General features: G+C 48.3%; 1 protein-coding gene across 2 annotated transcripts in view; it reads left to right on the top strand.

Annotated features, from left to right (window-relative positions):
- GNAO1 (G protein subunit alpha o1) overlaps positions 1–26,428 on the top strand; it is a 140,841-nt gene that overhangs the window by 88,910 nt on the left and 25,503 nt on the right. For both annotated transcript variants that reach the window (XM_054296198.1, XM_054296197.1), the window contains exons 4-5: positions 4,689–4,849; positions 25,907–26,035. In XM_054296198.1, the coding sequence (XP_054152173.1) occupies positions 4,689–4,849; positions 25,907–26,035 (290 nt within the window). The remainder of the gene's footprint in view (positions 1–4,688; positions 4,850–25,906; positions 26,036–26,428) is intronic.

Raw genomic sequence — 26,428 nt, 5'->3', positions numbered from 1 at the left:
AGACGCGTTCTGCCATGAAGTTACAGGACGTCATTTCTCACTGGAGCAGCAGAGGCACACACTGCTGTGCCCTGAGGTCAGGATCTGGTCCCCCACAAGGGTTCCCTTCCAAGGATGTCCTTTTTGGATGCTGGATGGTCTCTAGACATCAGTTTGATTATCACCAGGTTCATCACTCATGATGGCCACTACTATTTCCACAAGATTTCTTGCTGATGACTGGTACTGTGCTGATTTGCCTCGTACCCCCAGCCAAACTGAAGTGCTTACAGTGCTCATCATTTCCCCCACTGCATAGATTTTCTGAAATGTTCTGAGAAGCAGCTCCTGGTACAACCAGCCACCAAATGAAACTGCCCCAGGGTTAATCTTTGAGACAGGATAAGTGACAAGTATCATTAATCAGAGCAAATAATAGCAAAAAAATTGATATTTACTGGGATTTAGTTCACCAAAAGGAAAGGACAGTACAGTGTGGCCCACAAGCTCATACCTCCATTGGCTGTAACACAGCACAGCTCTGTAAGGTTTAGCAGATTTGTACCACACAGCTTCACACAAGGTTTTGCCTCTCCCTTAAAATTCCCCTTCCAGAAAACTATTCCTTTTGGAAAAAAATTTAAAATAGAAAGTTTCCTAGTCAGTGTCCAGGCAACTTCAAAGGATCAGAGGTAGGATTTGCCCTGGGATAGTCAGAGATGGGTACCTGGGTCCTACTCCAGTCTGACTCTGCAGCAGCCAGGGCAGCAGCAGCTTTGCTGGTGTCTTTGTGGGCACCAGTCATGGGTGGTGGTGAGGAACAAGTAATTAGGGGTGGTCTGTATCAAGGTGATGGAAAATAACCTGCTTGCAGAGACAAACACCACTGCCAGTAGTGTCAGACTGCAGGGAGGGGCCCCTGTCCCTTCCAGCCAGGTAACACATTAATTGGGCTGTGTGGCTGCTGCAAGTCACAAGTTTGTATGCTGAGCACAGGCTGTGAGCTTGGTGACAGTGACATATGGGAGACAATTAAATAGCTGCAGTTATATCCAGGTTAGGGAGAGAACAGATCCCCTTTTGAACTGGATTTGTGGTGCACAGGTATGCCCACGCCCTGGGGTTAGGAATGACACATGCCAACTGCCCACTGTGTTTACAAGCTTCTTGTTCACATCTGCCTGTGGATTTCAGACCCTGCCCTGGCCTTACAGAGCCCTCTCCATTCCCCAACCAGAATGGAGGTCTGTTCTTTAGTAAAGCCTTTTTTGGTCTCTTGGCTTGATGTCTAAAGGCTGGATGTCTAATTTCACCTTACCAGTCTCTAAGCTCAGCTGTCTCCCCAGGCCATGCCCAGCCAGATTTAATTCTCCTGCTGTAGCTGGATGGAATCAGCATTCAGGACTGACACAAAGCGTCAAACCCCACTTTCCATCCACTCTCCATAATGAGCTGCCCAAAGGCATTCAGCTCAGGTGTTGGGGTTTCACCTGCTATGGGAAGTGCAAGCCAATGGGGAGTGGCAGCAGGACGTGTCAGAATGCTGCAGAGACAGGCTGGGATGCTCGTGCTGGGCAAGAACAGCACAAAGGAGACCAGCCTGACCTCTTACCCTCCTCCCAGATGTTTTGTTCCAAGACAGAGCAGCTGGGAATGGCAGAGGCAGCAGTGATGGAATGAACCCTGCACCATTTTGTAGCTCCTTCCAGCAATGCCAGGGACCAAGCTCTGCCTATTTTTAGCTCCCGAGGTAGCTGAAATACCACCGTGGTGTTCATTAACAGCAGCCCTGTTGGGTGGGAACGGCCAGGCAGGGGAATGGGGGGCTGGTTTGCCTGTTTTGTTTTGCTTTATTTAATTGCTGGCTGCAGTACAGAGGCAGTGCATGGCAGGCGGCTCAGCTCCTCTCACCTCAGGAAAAGCAGGAGCAGCACACCCAGGGGAGGCAGGCAGGGAAAAGTCAATCAGGCAGTATTTAAAAATCTACCTGCTGGGCCCAGGGGGAGTTGGAGATTTTAATGTCATTCCCAGCTTGAGACACAGCCTGGAGAGTGAGAAAAGAAAGGGGGATCTTCTCTTCTTGGATCCTTAATTGCTCGTTAAATCATCTAACAAATGCCTGAACTCCTGGCCCCATGCTCCTTGACAGAGGGACTTCAGCCTTGGCAGGGGGAAGGGGTATTTTTAAAAGTACTCTTTGCACCTGCATTTTCTGGATCTGTAAAACCAAGAGTTCAGTGGCTCACTCTGCAAAATAAAACTAAGTCTGGAATATTTTTACTACTGTTCAGCAGAAGCAATAAACTTTCCTTCAAATTCTTCCCCTGTTTCAGCCTGCTGACTGTCTGCCCTGCAGGCAGGTGTCCATGCTGTGGGAGCAGAGCCTCTCCTGTCCCCAAAAGGGACCTCCAGTTACTGCAGAGGAGCATGTACCAAAATAATCCCCTGCTCTATGTGCTCAGCCGCACTTCTGTCCAACAGACTCACAGATAACCACAGCCAGAAATGTCTGTGCCTGGGCACTCCCATTGTGCCTTGTCATTGCTGTTCATCTGTCTCCTGCTCAAAACCCCCTGTGCTGGGTCTTACTCACAGGGAGCTGCCACCAGTCCAGTAGTTTAAAAGGTGATGCAGCTATTTCCCAGCACAGAAAATATGATGGCTGTGCCATTGCCTCTGATGTTTTGCAAAGAGCAGCCTGCAGTTCAATCCACAAAACTCAGAAGCCCAGACCATGCCCATGACAGCTGGAGAGCTTCAAATGTGCTTTGCCATCACAGACAGATGAACAGATCTGTGGCTTATACCTGTAACCCCCTCCAGCAGCCAAGATAACATACAAAGATATCCTCCTACCTGACTGGAAGCATGGATGCTTTTCCTGCATCACCCATACACAAATACTGGGGCCAAGGCAGACCGCAGCCATTAGCAGGTTTTATGTTATTTAGAGTCTGTGAAAAGAGCAGAACTGCTGCTCCAGCAGGGCAGGCAAATCATACAGATGATTTATGAATATTCACTCAGCTCACAAAGCACTCCAGGGCAGAAAACTAGCTTTTGAAATTAACTGAACTCTTCAAGGTTCTTCGTTTGTCTTGGCTTTGAGGTGTGAGTCACCAATATTTTTTCTCCAAAATGAGCAGAGTCTGTACAGAGGGCTGGGAGGATTCCTGGGCACTAAAATATGAAGTAAAGTGCCCTGTGAGAAAGATTTTATGTTCATAAAGCCTTCAAAGCATAGAGTCCACCCCATTAAGTTTTATGGGACACAATACTGAGACATACAGTACTGAGACTTCTTCAGCCCATAAAGGCTGGATGTTCAGGGCACCTGAGGCTCTTTCATTGAGCGCTAAAATCTCCAGCAGTCTCCAGTGCTTTCAGTTTGGTGCCCTGCAATTTTTCCACAGTTTCAGTGTTCAGCAAAGAGGTTACAGAGTTTTGATCCTGACCATGCAGACCCTGCCATACATTCATCATTCCCATCCATACAATAAGGTTATTGTGGTGCTCCTCAGTGATGGCACTTCTGATTGTCCCCAGCAAAGCATGAGCAAAGCCTGCAATCCCCTCTCGAGATTTGTGTTTCTGGCTTAGATCAAACACCCTGGAAAGCAAAGATTTCCACCTGCATTTGGCCAAGAATGGGTTCAGTCTAGCACACAGGAGACAAGAGAGTAAAACAAGAAATCTTCACAAGTTTGCTGCACACACACAAGGAACGAGAGCTCCTCTTTTCCAATTAATTATAGCAATAATAACTGGGTTTGTTTCAGCTAGTGGAAATAAGAGATTTTCAAAGCAATGAAAGAAAACCTCTGCAGATTAGTCAACATGCCAAGGGTTTCAGGAGTCTATGGGTGCTGTGGGAGTTTACTTCTTGCAGAGCAAGCAGAGGGGGTCATGAATTTGGGTGTCCTTCTTCACAGACAAGTGAGGCATCAGCCATTGTGGACTATTACAGGAAGGCTGAACTCAGCTATTCCAAGGCTGTCTAGACATTCCCATCCTAAATCTGAGACATCTTCCAGACCCAAGTTGTGTCAGAGCACTCTCCTCCAGGAAACATTGCTGTCCCAGTGAATCTCATTTTCTCTCACCAAAAAAGATTCTGTCTGAGAATGGCCAGCTGGCCCTGCCCTCACTGCCATGCTCTGTAACTGTGGGAGATTCCTCTCCCTCTGAGTCACACAGCACCACAGCCAGCCAAGGTGGTCTGCATTAACATGAATTAGCTCTCCTAGCAGGGGCTCATAGCAAAAAACAAGAATTTAGGAAAAGCAATAAACCAGCATCTGGAAAAAATTGTTTCTGGAGTCTTTCTGTTGTTCTTTCTGATACAAAGCCCCCACTTCAGCAAGTTTCCACTTTCAGTTAAAGCAAGATGTTGTTGCTAACAATTTTAAATGTCCTTGTACATGTATGAATTCCTATCTGTTCCCATGAAATTCCACACGTGCAGTGCAGACTGCTTTGTCTGTTGAATAGAAATACTTGTTGATATGAGGTGGATTGCACAAGCAATCTTTTTCCTTGTGATTTCCTTCCTCCATCCTCCTTTTGCCCTTTCAGCTGGATCACACAGTGTGGAAGCTAAATCCCATCCTGAGAAACACGACCTCTTTACTCCTGATGGTTTGGTGAAATCTCTGGCTCCAAGTTCTGCCTGAAGCATCTGTGTGAGCTCCTGTTTCTTTCCTCTGCAGGCTGATGCCAAGATGGTCTGCGATGTCGTAAGTCGGATGGAGGACACAGAGCCCTTCTCCCCAGAGCTGCTGTCAGCTATGATGAGGCTCTGGGCAGACTCTGGGATCCAGGAATGCTTCAACCGGTCCCGGGAATATCAGCTCAACGACTCAGCCCAGTAGTGAGTATCCCTTCCATGGCCTTGCATGTTGAGAAGCTGCATTTGATTTGTTAAAGTTTTAACTGAAGTGAATGATTTCATAGCAGTGGAGCTAAACGTGTCTCTGCTTACAGTCTGGGATGTGTGTTGTGTCACAGGCCACTGCAAAGCACAAAGGATCAGGCAGGACATTCATGTCCCCTCTTGGCCACCCTGGGGTCAGGTCTGTGACCCCAAGGCCAGGTTCCCAAACAGCTCCCAAATGTCCCAAGGTAGGTTTTTACAAACATGGATCTAGTGAATATAGGCAGATCAACCTGTGGGCACAGCAGATGGCTCCTTTGTCTGACTGAGAACAGAAGGGTGTGATCACCTGCTTTGTACAACAGTACAGCTCTTGGGTTTGCTTTTCTTTCCTTTGTTTGCTTTCCTTTCCCGCTGTACTTTCTGTGGTTGTACAGTGTACTGATAAGTCAGCTGGATTACAACCCAGGCTAAGGGACATCTTTACTTTTCCAGGGGTATTGAGTTTCTCTTGTAATACAGTCGTGGCTTCTCTTCCATTAGGGACCATATCCAGATGTCATTCAATGGGAATTGTCTGAGTCCATGGCTTTGGCTCGTACTGTCATGAGGACAGGACATCCACCCATAAATGGCTGCTGGGGCTCTGAAGAGATGTTCAGTGTCTCCCCAGTTTCAGTTCAGACCTCTTTGTAATGATAATTGATCCAATATATGTGCTTCCACCTAGGCCAGGAGACCAAAGGTTTTCATCCCATAATTTCAACACAGCATCTGTTACAGTCAGGCAAAATGCCCCTGGCCCTGGACTATGTCTTGGGCAAGAGTCATCCAGAAGTGGTTAAGTGTAAACATAAGGAGCAGGCAGGCAGAGAGCATTCATTTCCCCAGCTGTACCCTTGGACCTTTTGGTAATCAGGGAAACAGAAGCTTCCCAGTGGTGTCAGGCAATGCTATGTCCATGCTTTTGGCTGTCACAATCTCCCACATCAACAAGTTCAGGAGCTGTTTCCTGCACTTCTGGAGTTGTTATTGTGCTTGAATTGTTTGGCAGCTCTGCTTGGGGTGTTCCTGGATATCCAGCACACAGCCCAGGCGCTGCTGTGGCTGCTGGTTCTGCTCTGTGTGGTGGGGCTGCTGCTCCCAGCTGCACCAGCTGCTGCCACCAAGCTGGCAGGGCAGCTGGGGAGAGCAGCTCCTGAGGTGCTGCAGCAGAAGGCAAGTGGTGAAACATCATTTGGCATTGATGGGAAACTGGATGGGAAACCTGCAGATGTGTGGTTGGTGACACAGCATCCCACCCAACCACGATCACACCTCAGAGATGATCCTGGCATTCTGCTGCCTTTTAATCAGTACTTGGTGGATGATGGGTTTAATCTGTATTTCATTGCCTGTAGTAGCAAAATTAGCTTTCTCTTGCCAGCAGCTTTTTCTTTTTTTTCTTCTTTTTTTCACAAAATAACGGTATGATGGCACAAACATACCTTTAGAGATATAAATTATCTAAAATGCCAGTCCTAATTGTGTTACACCTTTGTGAAAAAACCTTCAATTGTTTTAGAGCCAATTACCTTGAGGAAAGTATTTTGATTTTCCTTCCACGCAAGATAGCAGTTGAAAATAATAAGCAGAGCCCTCCCAATATGACCAGCTGCTGTGCAATTCATCAGCAAGAGCTCTGAAACCACAATCAGTTCCTAGGCATCAACTGAAGAGGCTCTGTGCTGTAGTATTCACAGCAATTGCAGTTTAGGGGTTGCAGCCCAGCCAAATGAATTCTGGTGTCTGAATTTTGTCTCTGACAAAATCTCCTGCATCCAGATGAGGATGGGTGACCCTCTGTGGGCAGTGCTGTGGTGCCTCTCTCTGCTGCACTGTGAGTTGTGCTGTGGCTGGACACCTTTTCTCTCTGGGCCAGGTTGGATGGGGAAGCTGGAGATAACAAATTCCTTCTCATTTTCAGCCCTGCTGGTGCTCAGGAGCCTCTGGTGGTTCCAGCACTGGGAGCAAAGGTTGTCACATGGCAGGGCACCAAAACACATCCTTCTGCACCTCCAGGCCTTGGTGCCATCAAGGAGATGGTGGTGCAAGTGAGAGCTCAGATGGCATTTGCTCAAACCCAGTGGACTCCCAGTGAAAAGAGGCATATATTTTATTTAATTCTTCAATGCTTTGGGCTTGTTTACTTTTGCATGAGTGGAAGATTTGAGACAGTTTTATATTTTTTTCCCCACCCTGGGAAAAGGCTTGTCTTTATTGACACTGATACTCAATTTAAAACACTATCAGCTACAAAATGTCTTTTCATTAGGGCTGAGAAAAATAAATTCCAGACAAGAAGTGAATTCTAAGTTCCCCAAAGTCTGAAAAACAGTGACAGGCAGTGAGCTGCACTAGCATTTCATTTCAGGCTTCTCCTGGTGCTAAGCCTTAGGGACTGGCACTTTGCTGGCAGGAGGGAGGTTTCCTGCAGGAGCTGGAGATTGTGCTCCACGGCTGCTCAGCACATGGCCCAGAGCCTGGAGGCACCAAGTGACCAGGTCGTGTTGTGGCCAGCACAGGTGAGACCTTCAGGAGTGCTCTGGGCACTTCCCTTCACCCCAGAAACCACCCCCCAAATGCCCTGAATGCTTCCAGAGCCTCCCCTGCTGCTTGGCTATTTCCAAGGAGCCACCACCTGGGCTTCTCTGAGTCAGTGCTGCTGTTGTCTTTAATTGTTCTTCCAGTGCTTTACCTTGGGTTTTTTTAAATGGCTGGAACAACAGGCCTTCTGTTGCAGCCCCTGGGAGACAAAGTCACAGGCTAATCAACAGCCTGCAAGGGTCAGCAGCGTGGCTCTTGCCAGTCTGTCATCAATTTCACTGGAAATAAGTTTAATCTTTTGTGTTAGACTAAATAAGAAGTGAGTGTTAGCTCCCTTCTGGAGCCAGATGGGCCAGAGCACATTGCTTTCTAGCCTCTGATACATGCAGACAAGTGTGGATTTCCTGCAAAGCTTTGTTTCTTTGGGGATCTAAAGTCAGACAGTCCTTAGCAAGGATTTGGTAGCTGCTGCAAAGGAGCAGTAGAAAACAGCACTTTTACAAAGGAGGAACAGGGAAGGTTCTGTAATGGACCTCCTGTGTCTTGGACTGCAAAAAGCAAAACCATAAGGAAGGCAAGACAAGGGAAGAGTGTAAGATGTAGCAATTGGTTTCATCCTTTTTTGTTATTGCATTTTTTTGTAGTTCCCTAAGGCAAATTTACGGGTGGGTTGCGTTCCACATTCCTAATATCTTGATTATGTTTTTATTCCTACTTAGTCTCCTCTTCCTTTCTTGTCTCTATGCCTAGGAGCTAAATCTACCTCTGATCATCAAAGAGTCTGGGCAATGCTGATGTCTTTTTCTTCTCCAGCCAGTTTCTGTCTGTGGAAGCACATCTGTGACCCACATTTTGCTTTCAAAATCAGCAAAACAGAGAGGTTTCCAGCTGGTTTCCTTAATCTCCTACTTTTGTTCAGATTTTAAAATTGTCTTGTGTTTCCTAGCCTCGAGTTCCTAACTAGGCTGGTCAGTGGAGTGCAGCACATAGGGCAAGTCTGATCTTAAGCACCCAGGGATGGGCACTGGCTTTGAGCAGCCTCCAAACTTCAGGGGGGAAATGGAGCAGACAGAGCATCCACACGAGCACTAATTTTCCCTGTGCATCTCCAAACAGGAACAGGCCCTTGCAAGATGTGTAGGCAGAGACAGTTTGCAAGTACACAGACACAAAAAAGCCAGAACCTATCTCAAGTTCTTCTCCTCCTGCCTCCAAGTACTTTGAAAGATCATTTGATAATGCCAGGGCTGTGAAACTACCGTGAAAATGTAAAATATTTTAGGCCTGCATTCAGCCCATCCATCTTCACACATATCAGAGGTGTCAGGGCTAGGAAGGGAAGTTTGTTGCCTTTGGCTCCCTCCATCAGGAGCCAAGGAAGAGAGAGATGCCTCTGGAGAGGGATACAGACCTCAGTGCTCAGTGGAGAAAGAGATGCAATTGTGTTTGTTGCTGTAGCACAGCTAACCACAGCACTGACATCCCAAGTCTGTGCCAAATACCCAGCCCAGACTGGACAACACTTTGGTTATTTCATCTTCAAGAATTGGTCTGGCAGTGCCTTACAGAAAAACGGCACCAGACTCAGAATAAAATACTGCAGTGCCTTCCTTCTCACCCCATCTTGTGTGGGACTGCTTTCTGATCTATTTTCTTGCAGAAGAATTGTCTTTTCACGACGCTATCACCTTCCCTACTGATTCTTACTGCCTCCCACGTGCCAACACACGCTTTGCATCAAAAAAGCAGTTAAGAAAGTAGAGCCAGATGTTGTTGTGATGTGGTGAATGGCTTCCAGATTGAGCCCTGACAAGGCAGCATTGGAACAGACTGCCCAGAGAGGCTGCAAAATCTCCATCCTTGGAAGTGCTCAACACTGAGCCACCTGAGCTAATTTTCAAACTGAATTTAACTTTGAAGTTGGTCCTGCTTTGAAAAGGGAGATGAGCCAGATGAACTCCAGAGCTCCAACCCACACTGGCACTCCTGGGTTTGTTCTTTTTCCCTTCGCTCTTTCTCTGGTAACACTGGGTTTAAAAAAGAGAAAGGGTCTTGGAGGCTTGCTGCACTTTCTTGTGTCTAGTCAAGCAGGACCATGCAGCTCTATGATAATGTCCACATCCCACAAATCCAATGGTCTAAACATTTACCTTCACCAGCAAGGCAAACATTTAAACCATGGGACTTGTGGGACTTGGTCATTATGCAGGACTGTCAGGACATGATCCATTTTAATGAGCTGCAATTGTTTCTGGCACGCCCAGACTGAAGAAAGAAAAATTATACGTCATGGTTTTGCATTAATATTCCCATCAGGTGTGTAGATTCCATTTTCCCATCACAGCTTTTGCATTAGAATATGGTTTTCTGCACACCCATCTTACTCGTGCCTGTCACTTGTGCTCCCTTGCATTTAATTGGAGGCAGTAGCAGCATAAATGGAACAGTCCAATTAATTGGGATGACTTGCATTGCACTGTTTATTGAACAATGCACCTTTGTGTCTTGGAGCCCAATAAAGCAGAAAGGAAAAATACATCACAAGTGTAGAGGTAGGTACATTTGTCTGAATTTATGGTTTAATTTACCCCAGTAAGTAAACATGCCCACCAGCGCTGAATAATCAAGTTCCCCTACAACAAGAAAAACAAAACAGTCCTTAAAGGCCAGAGCTGATGGACTGGAATCACCAACCTTGCTCCATTCCCACAAATGAGATGCAAATGTATTTATAGGGAGGAGCAGCTCTGCAATGTCTGCAGGTGCTGATTCTGGAGTGGGGCTGTTTCTGTCAGTGCAAGGTGAGGGAGACACAAGCAATCTGAGCTTCAGCCTGTTATAGTCCCACAGGGCTTGGGAGAGGTCTTAGGTCTCATTATTATCCTCATAAATTAAGGAATGTTGTTATTATACGGCTTCATCTAGGGCTGTGTGTGAGGTGGAGGAAGAGCACAGTAGGAAAGACATTGTTTTTGAAATCATCTGGATGTTTTCCAGCATCTCCCCCTAAGTCTTCATCCATCTGGAACACCCAATTTCACCAAAATTGTATACAAAGTCTCCAGGGGCTGCCTCTGTTGGCCCAAAGCAGAGTGGAGACCACATCAGATTATCTTGACAGTATGTGTTAAGTCACCTTCCTGTCCCACCAAATGCTGACAGGAAAGCAGGAGGATTGAGCTTCTTTGGCAGGAAACTCCCAGGCAGAGAGGTCTGCAGGACTCTGCATAGCACAGCCTTTTCCTAAGATATTGGATCTCTTTATAGTGCCCATCCCACTTGGCCCCTCTCAGACCCCAGGGCAGAGGCAGAGCTCCCCAGACCCCCCTCCTTTGGGGAACAGCTCTGAAGAGACACAGGAGACACAGACTGCCCTGCAAGGAGAGCAGAGAAGCTGCATGTGTAGTTCATTCCTTGAGCACAAAGGCCCAGCAGTACCTGCCTCCTCCCTGCCATTTTTCATTCTGTGTTCCATCGTGACTGTGTTGTCCTTGGCCTGGGATTAGTAAAATCTTGACACCCTGAGTAAATGAATTGGTATTTAATGAGACACAATTAAATGGGCTCATCAGATCAGGGCTGTCCCCATTTTGGCAAAGCTCACACCAAAAGGGTAGGAGCTGAGGTAGTTCACACTGCCTGGAGGAGGAGACACTGCAAGAGCTTGGAGATGATCTCCTCTCTTTTCACATTTTGCTTGGTGGTGAGGAGCAGCCAGCACCATCTATAAACACAGCACAGGGCATCCCCCCAAGGAAACCTGCTGAACCACAGCCCTGAACCCCAGATAATCTGTTCTCATCTCCAACTGACAGACCCAACAGGAATTTCTTCCTGCCTTGTGAAGGGCTGTGGGTGACAGATTTGGCGCAGAAAGATTTGACTTTTTTTGGCTGAGTATTTGTGTATTTTTAGGCTGAAATGTCCTTATGAAACCAGCTGGAGCTGGCAGGCTGCCACCAAGGGTTGAGGTTGGGTTTTTTTTTGTTCCGTTCAGTTTGTTTTTTCACTGCTGCCCCTGTTGCTGGCTGCATCCTCCCTGTCCCACCCTTCCCCAGGCAGCACTGACACCCTGCACTGAGCCCCTCTCTGTGTCTCCCACCTTGCACCCCGAGCTCCTCATCACACCAGGGCGTGGCAGGGCTGGGATGCAGCTTCACAGCCAGGCAGTCCAGACTCTCCTGGGAGCTCACAGCTCCTGCTCCTCCTCCCCTGCAAAGCCAAGGAATCCAAGCTTCCTTCTCCCTTTCTGCACTCTGAGGCTTGATGCACAGTGCACCCCCAGCTCCTCCATCACACCCTGCCCTGCAAGACAAACAGCATCACCCACACGGGCTGAGGCAGGAGATGCTGAGGGGTGCACCAGAGAGGCTTTCAGGGTAACCATTGCTCCTAGAAGCTCCTTAGGGAATTGGATGGCCCTAGTGCGGTATTTGTCCCCCCATGTGTGTGATTCCTGCTTTCTGCCAGCCAGTCAGCACCCAGCTCTGTGCACCAGGGGCTCTGAGCCCTGTCCCCCCAGCAATGTGTGTGACCACGTGGGGACATTGGCTGCTCTCAGCCTCCTGACTCTGCAGCGTGTCTGCAGGAAAATCTGTCAGGAGCTGTGAGCCCACCAGGGCTCCTCACAAGGCTGGCGTCAGGGCTGGCACCATCTGTGAGGCTGGGAGGTGAGCCTGGCCCTGGCTGGGCTTTCCCAATGTATCTGTACCGGTTTGAAATCCTTAAATGGCAAAGAATGGCAGGAATGCAGGGGTTTCTTTGGAGGCAGGCTCCAGGATGGAGCAAGCTGTCTTCCACACAGGTCTGCAGGCACCATGGTGAGATGCTGCACAGCTGCCTGTGCCCCCCTCCCCGAGTCCTATCCCAGAAATCATCCCAGTTTGTAAGGAAAAGTTGAAAATGGACTTTGCTGCAGTCCAGGGAGCAGATAGCAGCACATTGGGAGCTCTGGGGCAGAGCTGCCTGCATCAGCCATGGGGTGAAGAGCCCAGCAGGAGCCACTCCAGCCTAGGACAGGCCCTGCTAAGCAGGACAGATCACTCTGTGTGCTCAGGATCCAGTTATCTTCCTTTCCCCTCCTTCACAGTTTCTGATTCCTCCATCCCATCCCCATCCTGTGCCTTCTCAGGGTTCTGACACCACTGTGCCAGAGTGGTGCCATTCATCAGCCCCAGGGTGCAGGAGAGCTCCAAAGGCTTTTGAGTGACTGCCAGGGGTGTGCAGCTGCTGCCACTCATCCCCCAGCCCCTTGTGGGGACAAGACAGTGCACACACACTCACCCTTCCCACCAGAAGGATGCAGCATCCCCATCCTCAGGTTAGGTATTTCATCCAAAATCTGACTTTAAGGTTAGGAGCTAAATCCAAACCCAATCACAAGCCTAGCTAAAACTCCCTGTTTTTCAGAATATATTAAGAGAACCATTGGAAAATTGCTTTTATCTGCTGCTTCCGAAACCCTCTGGCTTGTACTTTAAAGCCTTTTGTCTGTGAACAGGAGAGCTGGAAAACCCTTTTTTATTTCCTTAAGCAAATAGCCCATCTAATATCCAGCCTTGAGGGGCTTGAGAGAACAAAAATGAAGGGGAGAAAAACCAAGGATGTAGCAAACGTTGTGACAAGCTGTAAAATCACCAGATCACAGGACTCAGCAGTGATGGGTTTGAAGCAGATCTGTGCCCATGAAGGGAGGGTGGCTCAGCCTCTGTTGGGAAGGCAGAGCTCCCCAGCCCCCATGGTGCTGTCAGCCAGCAGGGCTGCAGCTCCTTGTCACCATTCCCAGTGGGGACAATGGCACGGGGCTGTTGATGGGGACAATGACACGGGGCTGTTGATGGGGACAATGGCACGGGGCTGTTGGTGGGGACAATGACACGGGACTGTTGATGAGGACAATGGCACCGGGCTGTCCATGAGCTGCTGACCCCACAGTGGGGCTGGGCAGGCACAGCAGGGCTGGGGAGCCCAGGGCAGCCGGGTTCCAGCACCTGCACACCACGGTCCTGTGGGCTGGGATTCGCTCTGTGGAGCTGAGGGCACCGATTCTTTCACAGAATAATTGGTACAATAGCTCTAATTAGCCCTGGAGCAAACAGCACTTTGTGTCTGCTCATCCAGGCCGTGTGCGTGGCTGGGATGCTGAGCGAGCCCAGCCATGGAGCTGCAGTTTGGGTGGGAAAAGGGGAAATGTGGGGTCCTTTCTGCAGGCTCAGCAGCATTGGGCACACACTTGGCCGTGGCCAGTGCCCTGTGTGTGCTGGGTAAAGGGACTGTCCTGGGAGAAGCCTGACACCAGGGGATTTAGGTGCAGGCTGTGCTTTTCCTTGGCGTTTCAGTACAGCCCTCTCCAGGGCTGGGTCAGTGCCAGGGGTGGCCTTCCTGCCCCCTCCCTTGGAAACCTGACAAGGGGTTTGTTTGTACCTGGTTTTCCCCAGAGCACTCTCGGATGAGACTGTTGTTGATTTGGGCAGCAGAACTGGAGGCAGACAAATGTGATGCTGCCACAGCACTGCTCATGTGCCATTCCACCATACAAGCTGGGCATGAGCCCCATCAGCCTAATACATTGCAGACAGATTTTTGACCTTTTCCTATATTTTTTTGTTTTTGTCTACGCCACACACTAGTTGGGATTAGCTAGTGCCAGGTTCATATCAGTCCATTCATCCACACCTTTTACACTAAAAATAACAGAGACTGTCTATGAACTATTGTTTCATCTTCCCCATGTATGTTCCTTGCCTTCAGACCACTGACCTATCACACAGATCCAAACCCAAAACTTCTGTATTCTCAGTCCACCCAGAAAAACCTGTAACCCCCAGCCTGCCTCTCCCCCTGCAGAGTTCAGGGTGCTCCTGCAGGGACACACTCACTCTGCTTGGTGGGCACAGGCTCTGGGCAGGGTTTCTCACTTTGTTCATGACAGCAGAAGGAGTCCTTGTGCCAAAATCCTCATGCTTACAACCCTCCCCACCTCCAATATATTTACTGCATTTGAATGCTTGAGTGCCTGGAGAAGGGACCTCCTCAAAGGTCCCTGGGTTCCCTGAGACTCTCTGGAGACTCAATTTGTTGAGGAAAAAAGAGGAGAAATTATTCTGAGCCTAGATTTTAGGCAGCACCTAGTCCATGCTGCTGGGAAGGGAAGGAGGAGATACTGGGGAGAGGGAAGCCAGGCACAAACTGCACCATGGAGCCACGCTGAGGAAGTGTCAGCTCTGGTTTTGGTGGTTAGTCCAAGTCATTTGCTGGGGATTTACAATGCATTTTGTGTCCTTGTAACCCCTTCCTTGCTGGGCTACACTGTGACCCCTGTGCTGAGCAGCAGGTTTGCTGGGAACACCAGGACTGAAAAGAAATTTAGTGCTCTAAAACTGCAAGCCTGGTCCATGAAACACCATGTGAGCAGTCACTGTAGCTCTGAGGTTTTTACAGCACTTTTGGTGATATAGATCAGCATTTCCCAGTCCCTCAGTATTGCTGTTGGTATGTGAGGTTTGGCAATAGCATAAGAACCATTTCCAAATCCTCCTTCAGGAAAACACCAGCCAGTACATCCTACTGAGCATCATTAATGTCACTTTAAACATTTGCAGTTAAACAGATCCATGCTCTTGCAGTGCCCAACATGAGAAATACTGCACCAGTGTGCTGTGATGCCAAATATGCTAAAGGCAGGAGCAGGAGAAAGAAAGAGACAGAGATGGCTGATGCTAGCTAGCAGATGCAGAGAGCTGGGAATTGATAATGGAGTCCAGGCAAAAACCTTTGCTCAAATTAAACTAATGTTAAAGCAGCAACTTCACATGAAGAAATCCCCAGAGGACCTTCTCATTGAACAAAAATGCATAAACAAAGAAGTGACACAAATGCAGAAGTTACAAACAAATTCAGGAAAAAAGGCTGCACATTTCTGCCCAAGAGCTCCACCACCCATACCCTGCCCAGGGACCACACTTGGGGGTGGAAGATCTTTCCCCCCACACATGACAAAGAGCTGGATCTCCTGATCCACAGTCTCAATGCAGTCCCACCTGCACTCAGGGCTGGCACTGCAAGGTGTAGGATCAGCACCCTCTCTGAAGTCCCAGCAAAGGTCATCCCAGTGTGGGACTCCCTGGTGTGTCAGGGCTGCCCATGGTGACAGTGGGGAGCAGCTTTGCTGCACGGAAGGTGAGACCTCCTATAGGTATGGATAACTCACATCAACAGGGAAAGCCTGAAGAAAAATGGTCCAAAATCCAGTTTCTTGCTTTACACATGCTCCTCCCTTGCCCCATGTTCCCAAAACAGCAGTGCCACATTACAGCAGTGCCACATTACACTCCTCTGTGGCTTTGGCTGAGGCCCCCCAGGTGCTCCCTTTGTGCCACAGTGTGACACATCACACTGGCTCCCTGCCTGTGCTCACCAGGCCTGGGCACAGGGGCATGCCTGCTCCATGGTTCTCTGCAATGCTGCTGCTTCTTTTTCCTTACCTATGCCTTAAATCTCATCAGTCCAGTCCTCAGCCCTAGGGACAAGTGGGTCATGCAGTGAGCATGTGAAGAAGGCCCCACAAGAAAAATAAAAATATTTATGGGGATGCAGAGGCAAGGGACAAGCAGCAGTGCAGATATGACCCAGATCCATCCTGCAGCCTTACCTTGTATGGACCTAAGGAGGCATTCCTGGGATTCAGGAGGTTATTTCTATTTTCACTTTGCAGTGGGAGCCAAAAAACCTCTGTATTTTGAGAAGCTTCAAACATTGATTGGACACGGCTGATCCTTCCATCAGCTGGTGCAGTGCCACCAGATGAATAAATCTTGCATGCATCTGTAATTACTGCTTAGCTTGTCTTTAAGTGCTGTGTCATTGATCTGCAGAACTCATCAAAATCCATAAGGGAATGCATGAAATGATATTGGATGGAGCAGAAAGGTACATGGCAACATCCATTTTCAGCCTTGTTTGTTCACCAAAAAAAAAAAAAGAAGAAAGCATTTATCTCCATTCAAATTCTTGGGTTAACTTGTGATTTAATCATCAATTGTAACGCAGTTTTATCAGCTGCTCTTTATGTAGGGAATATATTTCTTTCTTGTAGTGAGCCTTAATAAAATACATTCAGTTTCTACCAGCCTTGCACTACCTGCCCCTAAGTGGGCAAAATCTCTATTAAAAGCATGGAGGAATATTGCTTGAGGTTTATAACCCTAAATATGGAAAGTTCTGGTGGTCAAAGCTTCTGACTGCATATTAGGGAACCCAAAGGGATTTCCAAGTGCCACCACAGACTTCCCATTGTGTCCTCAGGCAAATCATTTATCCCCTTGATACTTCCATTCCTCGCAAAGCAAGTGTGATGAACAGTGTTTCCCTGCTCCAGTGGGAGGCTGGGAGGACTCATCAGTCCTGCCCAGCAGGAGCTGAGGTGCTGCAGCAGCAGCAGGGAGCAGGGGCAATGCTTTGCTCTCCAGCCCTCTGCTCGAGGGGCTGTCCTCCCCTCCTGCAGACAAGGGAAAGCACACCAAAGGCATTTATTGGGAATAAAGCCCACCATGCCTGGAAGAACTGATGTTTTCCAGACCTAACATTTCTCTGGCCCAGCTCCATCCTCCTGCTGGAAGTGAAATGCTCCTGGGTCAATTCAAACCTCTCCCACGAGCAGGGAGGAACTCCTGCTCCTCCCACCCGGCTCACTGCAGCACCTTGGCCCAGGGCTTGCTCCCAGGAGATGTGGGCACTGACAGCTCCGTGGGCAGGCAGCAGAGGCTGCTTCTGGCAGGGACATGTCCCCAGGGCACAGAGGAAAGTCTGCCCAAGCTCAAGTGCAGACAGCTTTTCCCAGCCCCATGGAGGGACATGCCCCTGAGTTGGTGTCCTCAGCTCATGTGCCACACAGCCACAGCAGCTTTGTGGCTGGGCTGTCCCATGCAGAGCATCCCAAATTTTGTCATGCAAATGTCCCTGATGCTGAGCCCTCTCCTGCCGAGGCCTGGGAGCAACCCCAGCCACTGTTTGGGGGACTGCAGGAGCCTAACCCCAGGAGTGGGTGTGTGGTGACAGAAAACTCTGCTAATAGACCTCTGAGGTTGCTCGTGCCAGTAGAAGAGGGAGAAAGGGACAATGGGGGTCCAGCAGGTGACAGCCATTCCTGGTGAGATCAATGGAGCTGGTTTGATATTCTATAAACAATCTCCTGACAATGATTCGCTTCAACATTTTCTAAAGGGTTGAGAAACTCCATTAATTTTCCCTTACGTGTCTCTGTTTCTGGATCTGGCCTGGATTGAAACCAAACTGCTGCAATACCACAAGCAAAGCTGCTCTCCAAGGAGCCTCAGCCTGACAGCTGCTGAGAAGGACCAGAAAGTCCATTTGTGTAGCACAGATTTTACACGCCCGAGAGATCTGCCCATGTCTGGGATAACTGAGATATTTTTAGAGTGCAGCCAAGGGTGAAATTTCCAGGTTTTGCTTTTGCTACCTATGAGTCACATCTGCCCATGGCAGAGCACTGGCTAATTTTGGTACCCGTGGTTTTTGGCAGGGAAGCTTAAATGACATTTGAAAGCAGAAATCCCCATAGCTTGCTAATAGATCAGGAAAATGGACAGATGAGAAGATCCAGAGATATGATTCCCACTCCATCACCAGCAGTGCATCTTCCTCAGCAGGGTGAGTGGATAAATGGGGCCCCTGATTGAAGTCAGCTCCCGACAGACCTACCCCGCTCCTCATAATTGCACCATCATCCAGCCATGGGCATCCTCCAGCTAACTGATATGAGAACACAGATCTCATTAAGTGATGCTTTCCTTTGCAGCATTAGATCTAAATCCCTCACTGGTGTTGTCCCTGCTGCAGACACACACCAAGCACTACAAAACACTGCAGCTATATCTAATTCTTTTCTTCCAGCTTAGAAATGGAGATGTTAATGCTGCTTCACCAACAAGTGTGTAAATAGATGTCCCAGGCCTTTGTGCACACCCCAGTGAATATCTCTGGCCAGCGGCTGATCAAAAGGTTAAACTCTGTGGGACTGGTTTCATCTGTGGTCCCAGCTGTCTGCTTTCCAGGGCTGGAGTAATTCTGAGTAATTAGCTCATTTGGCCTTGGGGCCAAATTGAATATCTGCTGTGCAATGCAAGGAGCATTGGGGCAAGCAATCCTTCATGCCTGTGCTGGTGTGCTCACTGGGGGCTGTGCATGCAGCAAACTGGGTTAGTTGATGTCTCTCCCCTGTTTGGGCTCAGCAGATGCTTGTGAATGCACCAGGGGCCCTGCTGCAGCACGGGGCCTGCATTCTCTGAGCAAGACTCCTTCCCAGAACAAGCCCTTCATTATCCCAAACTCCCTAGGGCTTATTTTTAGCCCCTCCTTTTCTTTCCTTTCTTCTTTTTACAGTATAGAAAACCATCAGCTCCACTGTCAGCCAGCTTATAACAGCAGTCCTGGAGCAAAGAAAAAAAGCTTCAAACCCACTGACTGTTGCATAAAGGTTTAGGCACAGATCCTGCTCACTTCCAGGGTTCCAAGTCCCACCATTCCTCATCCCTTTTCCAGCTCAGCTACTGTCCTTCAGAGCTGGCTGTCAGAAGGAAGCAGAGCCTTACATAAAGCAGGAGCAAGGCTGGAGCTCTGAGCCTTCCTCTGCTTCAGCCCAAGTTCGATCAGTGCCTGCTGTGCAGAGGACACCCCTGTGCAGGGCCACCAGGAGAGAGGAGCCTGCACAGCCTGGGCCGTGCGTCACCCTGGGCTCACACAGAGCCAGCCCCTGTCAAAATCCTCTGCTTATAAAACAAAGGTGCCTTGTGGCCAGCAGCTCTGCGCTAAACAACAATTTAATCACAGACTTTATATAAAACAGTGGCACTGCCCAGATGAGGACACTGCTAAAAGGCATCACAGCACTGCTGGTGGGCTGTGTCACCATATCTGCCCTGTGCAGCAGCCCCAGGGGCCTGGTGTGACACTGCCTGCTTCTCCACACAGCATCAGATTGAGGCACTGTAAAACAGATGGTCACTTGTAGAACATGGCAGCTATGGCTCCCTCCTTCCTCCATCTCAGAAAGGATTTGGGACATGAGGAAAACCCCTTTCTATGTAACAAAAGGCTCCAAAGTGCCTCTGTGAAGCAATGTCTTGGTAGCAGAGAAAAGATGCTGCACAGTGGATGCTGTGGAGGTCTCAGAGATGTCTACAGAGAAACAAGTGGGAGATAGAGAGGAGAGAGAGGACAGCTGTTCCCATTCAAAAATTAACAAAGTTAAACTCTGACACGGCAGTTTAAAAACCGGAAAAAGGCAGTTTGTTCAAGACAGGGTAGCTGAGCTTGGAAATTCCTTGCTGCAGATGTGGTTGTTAGAAGCTTAAATTGCTGCAAAAAGTGCCTAGACAAATTTCTGGAAGAAAAATCATTGAGGGGTAATAAATATAAAGATATCACACTTCTCTTTGAAACTCTGTTATCCATATGAACTGCTGGAGGCTGGAAAAGCTGAACACTGCATGCTTGCCCTGTATTTGTACTTTTCTCTTAACATCTGCTCTTGGACACTAGCTAAGCTAGGTGAGTCATTGATCTGACCCAGACATGTTGTTTTTCTCTTTTGTAAGGGCTCTGATATGTCAAAAAATACCTTTTTCATCCCCTCTTACATCCCATCCAATTTTCAAGCTTCAATGCAGAAAGATAAGCCCACATTTCCTTTCCCAGGACCCCAAAATCCTTTCTGGGTAAGTTTCTTGTGCTTGCCGTTCCTCCAAGACCCACCTCACCCCCAGCCAGAGCTCTGTGATGACAAACTCAAACCATAACACACTGGCCTTTGATTCCAGCAGTCAGGAGCAGAGACATGGCCAGAGCTGACCAGCTGTGAGCAAAGCCAGCCAGCACTTGCACCTGGAGCCCCCTCATGTCCTCAAGTACCTTTGTTACACAGCTGCTATTTAGTGACTCTTCTCATCCACATGTGATGCTAAAAATTATTCTGGATCCAGTCATGCCTTGGAAAACTGCAAGTCTAAGTAGGACAGCTAAACGCCAACCTGCTTTTATTCACTCCTCCTGCCTATCATTAGTATTAATATCAACTTGTCAAGTTGATCTTGATGTACAAGCCCTGTGCAGCCTTGCTTCAGTGCAGGGCCAAAACCATAAAAATGCATCACAACGCAGCATCTTTTTTGTCAAGATTTGGCACCTTCCTTTAATAGCAGGGACCATCCTCCTCACTCCCCAGAGAACAGTAATGAAAACCCAGGGCACCCAGCAAGGTTCTTTCAGGAAAGTAACCCCAGCAATCCCTGAGCCAGGTGACCATCACTCAGCTGTTAGCAGCCTGCAACAAGCAGGCACCAGAAGTGATATCTCAGTGGTTGGATTAAGTTAGGGGAAGGAAGCTGGGGAGTTTTCATGCTGGTGCCTCATCTGGTTGGATGTGAGATGAGATTTATCATGAGGAGCAGCAGCAAGATAGCAGGGCTTGCCATGTGATTCACGTGATTGCCATGGAGGCAGGACTGGCTGATGGAGCAGCACAGCCAGAAACACTAAACACATTACCCAAAGTCCAGGAGCAAACTCCCAAGACCTTCCTTTTCCAGGCTGGCCTGAGGAAACACCACACAATGCTCTTGCTCTCAGATGAGTTACTCCTCCCCTAAGGTCTTTTCCCTGCCTGCCATAACCCACATGGAAATGCCTCAGGAGCAGTGTGTGCCACCCTCTGGCTTTTGCTAGGGGGAGAGGAGGGCTCTGCAGTCTCTGCCCTCAGACAGGATTGATTCCTGAAGGGACACGATGCCACTGCTTGGCAACATTTCAAGCTTTTCATAACTGATAATTATTTAAGACACCTGTGACATCACTTCAATGTGTGCTGGATTGGTGCTGGATTCTGAGAGTGGGCTGTGCTTGCCTTTCCCCTTTCCTCAACATAACAGCAAATCTGACTGGACATAGTGTCTGCAGCAAAAACACTGTGGTTCCATCACCTCTGGGTACTTGCCCAGCACCAGCTGCCCTGGGCAGCCAAACCAGACTGTATCACACCTTCAGGCAGCAGTGCCCACATGGTTTTGCTCTCTGGTAGGAGATAACTACAACAGTTTACTCTCTGTTGTAGAGCCACTACTGACACTCCCTAAATCCAGTGCTCATCCTCTGTACCCTTACTCTACAGTCATTAAATATTTAATGGTTTTAATGTAAATATACATTGAATTGTGTGTTCATCATTGAAAGAAAGGAAGAAGATAAGGTGGAAGATAAGATCAGATACAGGCAGCCTTCCATCCATGAGCAAGGAAGTGTTCAGATAGAGCCTTCTTCACATAATCATTTAGATTTAGATGACATGGAGCCTGCTCATGACAACCTTGATTAAAAACTCAGCATTTGCCAGGACACAGTGTTGGAGCTGCCCCTTGAGTGCCTCAGTACACAGAGTCCAAAATAGCCCAGCAGTGACTCAGCTGCATGTGTTGACAAATGGGGATCTGCTTCCTCACCAAATACAACACAAGCCAACAAACCGAGGCTGGGCTATCCCACACACACATGGCCTTTCCTTCACAGAGGAGACATGGCCAGAACTCAGGGCAGCCAGGATGGAGGAGCCACTGGGAAGATGCTGCTGTCTCCAGGCTTGCTCCTGGAGTTGGAGCTCCAACTCCAAGTCCCTGCAGAGCTGCCCCAGAGCAGGACCCAGCTGTGGCTGCTGCTGCACCGCAGCTCCTTGAGCACGGAGGATGTGAGCATGGCATCAGCATGGTGTGAGCCCCTTGGGTGTGCACAGGGACAGCTGGATGATGCACAAAGACTGCCAAGGTGTCACCCTCACAGCAAGAAAAACCCAACAGACCTTTCACCATCTTACTGCTGTTAATCTCAGTAGGTGTGAATGTCCGTCTGTGTAAGCTTTGCCGCAGTTATCCAGCCCTGACCACAGCCTGCAACCTCAGCTGCACTTCTTCACCCAAGGAAGCAGCCAGTGGAGCTTTGGCACTGGCAGCACAGTCCTGGGAGAAGGTTCCTGTGGTAGCCAAGAGCCTGAGGAGAGGTCCCTGTGCACACACTGCACATAGGCTGCTGCTGAGCCATTCCCATTGGTACACCTGGACAAAAGTTCCTTTTCTCCATGCAGTGTCTCTGGCACCCACAGTGCTGCTACCAGGTGCTTTTGGAAACAGCAAATGAAGGGCCAATACTACTGTGTATAGCTATTTGCTGTCAACTGGCCTGTATAGAACTCCTGCCTTTCTTAGCCTCTGTTCAATGATCTCCTCTCCCTGTATTTGTGATTGCCATTTCCTCTGCATTTTGCTTTTAGCAGCATAAAATAGTTGGGCTTCACCTCCATGAGCATGGTATAGAGAGTGACTCAGAACCTGCAATCTGCTTCAAAACAAAAAGATATAAAATAAAAGATATAAGCAGTAATGGAGCTACTTGGCTCAGGAGCAGAAATGCTAGAGGGTTACTCATGCACTCACAGACCTTCTAACCTTCCTTAAGCTTTTTTTAACCCCTGCAAACCTGGGGCAAGGCAGGCTGCAAGTAAGAGCTGATGTGTCATTTCGGATATGCTTCCACTCCAGTGTGCAAACCCTGGAGCTGGGCAATGGAAGAGCTCTGGTGCCAGCACCACTGACGTGGAAGGGGGAGCTGAGCTCTCACTCCATGGCCTCCAAAGTGCTCTTATTTCTGCTGGTTAAACAGATGCCAGCTTCTGAGGGGATTATGTGTCGTGGAGCCTGTTGGCTGTGACAACTAATTATCTCTCACAACAGTCTGGCCTTGAGATTTTCAGCTCAAAGGGCGTACCAGCAGCGCTGCCATCCTGCACCATGTGTAGCAATTTGTCCCCACTTGGGTTTCCCTGTCACAAAGAGGTGGCACCCCCAAAGTACCCCATCCTCCCCCAGCTCAGGCTCACACCAGCAGGGCCTTCCAAGCAGCACGGGCAGGGAGCACCAGCACTCCAGTGAAACCTCAGAGATGCTTCCAGCAGGAACCCAGGAGAACAAGCAGCACTAAAATCAGCTCAGCATCCAAGCAGCAGCCTGGCTGATCCTCCCATTCCCACAGCTGGGTGTTAGTGTGGCAGCCATGCCATGGCACACTCCTCCAGCTGAGCTGCACACGCTGCACACACCAACAGGGTCCAGCTCAGCTGCAGCCAAAGTGCAGGGGGAAAAATATCTGCCATAGCCTGAGTCTCTTCCTAGGGTAGAGCAGCCAAAGATTTAAACAGGTTTGGAATGCAGCCTCAAGAGGAAAAGAAAATTCCCCCTCTTACACCTCATATTTTAAATATCACCTTGAAGTTCCTGAGCAGAGACTGAGTCTCTGAATACCAGCACTGCAGAGCAGCCTCAGTCTGCAGGGCCCTGTGAAGAGATGCAGCTGTCTCTTAAATAACAGCAGTTGACACCAGTTGTGAATAGATGAGTGATCGTGGCTTCAGCCGTCACAGCCCAGGATCTGATTTCAAATGAAGCCCCATTCATCCATCCAGTGCCCATCACAGGGTTATTAAAGGAGCATCTGTCACAAAACCACAATGCCTTTAAATGCTTGAAAAGGGCACAACAAAAATAAGCCTGCTTAGCTTATATACTTTCCTCTGGGTGACGTGATTCTTGGAATTGTTTAGGAAAAATAAATTATAAATATGATGGGTCGGGAAAATACATTGTATGAGCAGGGTGAGGATTGTGTTTGACCTTAGTGTAGAGTTTGGCTGGCTGTTTGTTGTTCCAGGCTTGTGGGGCAGGTATGAGAGACAGTGGCAGGGAGTTTGTTGGGTAGCAGAGAGCACAGCCCCAGCTCTCAGGTGTCCTGCTCCAGAGCCCTGGCTCAGTGCACTCCCTCCAGGGCACAAATGGAAAGCCATTCCTGGTTTGGATGCAGCAGGGATATCATCTCCAGCAGCAGGTCAGGGCCAATTTCAGGCCAAATGGGATGTGCTATGGCAAGGCAAATAAGAGGGGTTGGTTTGGTTACTCATCAGGACTAAATCCATGTTCTGTGTTTTAAAAAAATTGCATTTAGCTAAACTTGAAAGTCAAGCATAGACTCATGGCTGTCTTGAGTGAATGGTTCCAGCTCACACCATCTCCCACTCACCAGCAAACTCTTACCTGAGACAACAAAGTCTTTTCCTTCTCTGCAACTGTGCAGCTCCTCTTAGCACTTTTTATTCTCTGCCTGTTGCACTGGGCAAAGCTGCCATCTTCTGGCACCTGAATAGGTGCCCTCCTGTCCTGCCAGAGCAGGTCACCTCCTGCCCCACTGCCTCTCTGGGTGACATCCAGGCACAGGGATCAAAGGAAAAGATCACTGTTCATGTACAGACATGCTCTATTATATTCACAATATATTGAAAGCATCTCAGAGCATTAGATTGATGCTCCTGGGGCCAGAGGTGGACATTTATGCCCTGTAATGCACATCAAACCCCTTTTAAGAGAAACTGGAGTGTCTGCTTGCAGGCTTAATGGTGGTGAGAAAGACTGTGCTGTGTGATGCTGGTCTGTGTTTGTAATTCATATTAAATGGTAATCCAAATTCTTCTTTTCTTTATAAATTGTTTTTAAAATTGTCTTGAATGTGGATGGAAAACTGGATTGTGGTCATATGTGCAAAGATGCTGGGTTCCTCTACACAAAACTTTCATGGCACAAGACAGGACTTCCTACCCCAAGTTTCAGCCTAGGGAGGCATTGCCCATGTTCATAGATATTAAGCCTAAAGCAGAATAAAGTTACATATTTTAAACTGTCCAAGCATTTTAGAAAGCTAAATCTCCTCTCTGTTCCCCCAAATCCCCAGTTTGTACTCCCAGATTATCACCATTTAAGTGGAGTCCTGGATTCTTTCCCAGAGCTGCATCTCGTGCAGCCCCAGCCCTGTGCTGGGTTTTGAACTGAAGCAGTGACTCACCTGTGCAGATTCATCTCCCTTCATCTGAGCTGACTGAAAGCCAGGCCTGGCATGGCCCTGCTCCCTCCCAGCACAGAGAGGCATGGCCAAAGGGGACTCACCCTGTGTGTTCTGGGAGCAAGACCTGCATGCTGCAGCCTCTTATCTGAATAAACCCTGGCAGAAAAAGGTTTTCTGTACAGAACCCAGCACAATGGACTGATTGGGACCCTTGTTCCTCAGGGAATAAAAATAGCAAGTTAATATTAAAACTGTGTATTTTCACAGATTGCAGGCGGGACCCACAACACACCATGCTTAATTTCCTGCTTTCAGTTCCCTATCAGATTTTATGCTTAGCTTACTGAGGTTTGTTTTTCCCCAGAATAGGATATTTTTTTGCTTTAGCTACAATACATTCAGCCATGAAAAATGAGATTGAAAAAGATTAATAGGAAGCTGAAGGATCCATCTGAGATTGACAAAGATTAATGTGTGTCTTATTCTTAGCTGTTTTCTTTTTCTTTTCCCTTCTTCTCTTAGCTACCTAGACAGCTTAGATCGAATTGGAGCTGCAGACTACCAACCCACGGAGCAGGATATCCTCCGAACCAGGGTCAAAACAACTGGCATCGTAGAAACCCATTTCACATTCAAAAACCTCCACTTCAGGTTAGTCCAAAATTGTACAGTAAATTTTCAGAACAACTATTTATCACAGGGCTTTCCCATAGTTCCTAAAGAAGTTGTTAAATTGCTGGTTAATGCATGGACAGCTCCTACAATGCAGAAGACACAGCATTTTGGAGGGTCAACAATATGAAAAGTTTGGCAATCCTGTCTTGAAAGTCACTGCCTGTATGATAGAAGCTCATGGCAGCTTCTTCTAACCCAAACAACACTTCTTTGTTGAAATGTATAATACAAGACTGACCCCCAAATCTGATCAAACCTCATAAATGTAAAAATATTTGGCCAGATCTTTTCTCTTAAGTGGGTTGTTCACTTGTAGCTAACACAATACATTGACCCTCATGATGCCATCCACTAGAGAGAAGAGGGCAC

Source organism: Melozone crissalis, unplaced genomic scaffold (assembly GCF_028551555.1).
Source record: "Melozone crissalis strain CALT ecotype California unplaced genomic scaffold, PUWL_Pcris_2 ptg000007l_1, whole genome shotgun sequence".
NCBI classification, from domain to species: domain Eukaryota; kingdom Metazoa; phylum Chordata; class Aves; order Passeriformes; family Passerellidae; genus Melozone; species Melozone crissalis.
This window is presented reverse-complemented; position numbering and strand designations above follow the sequence as displayed.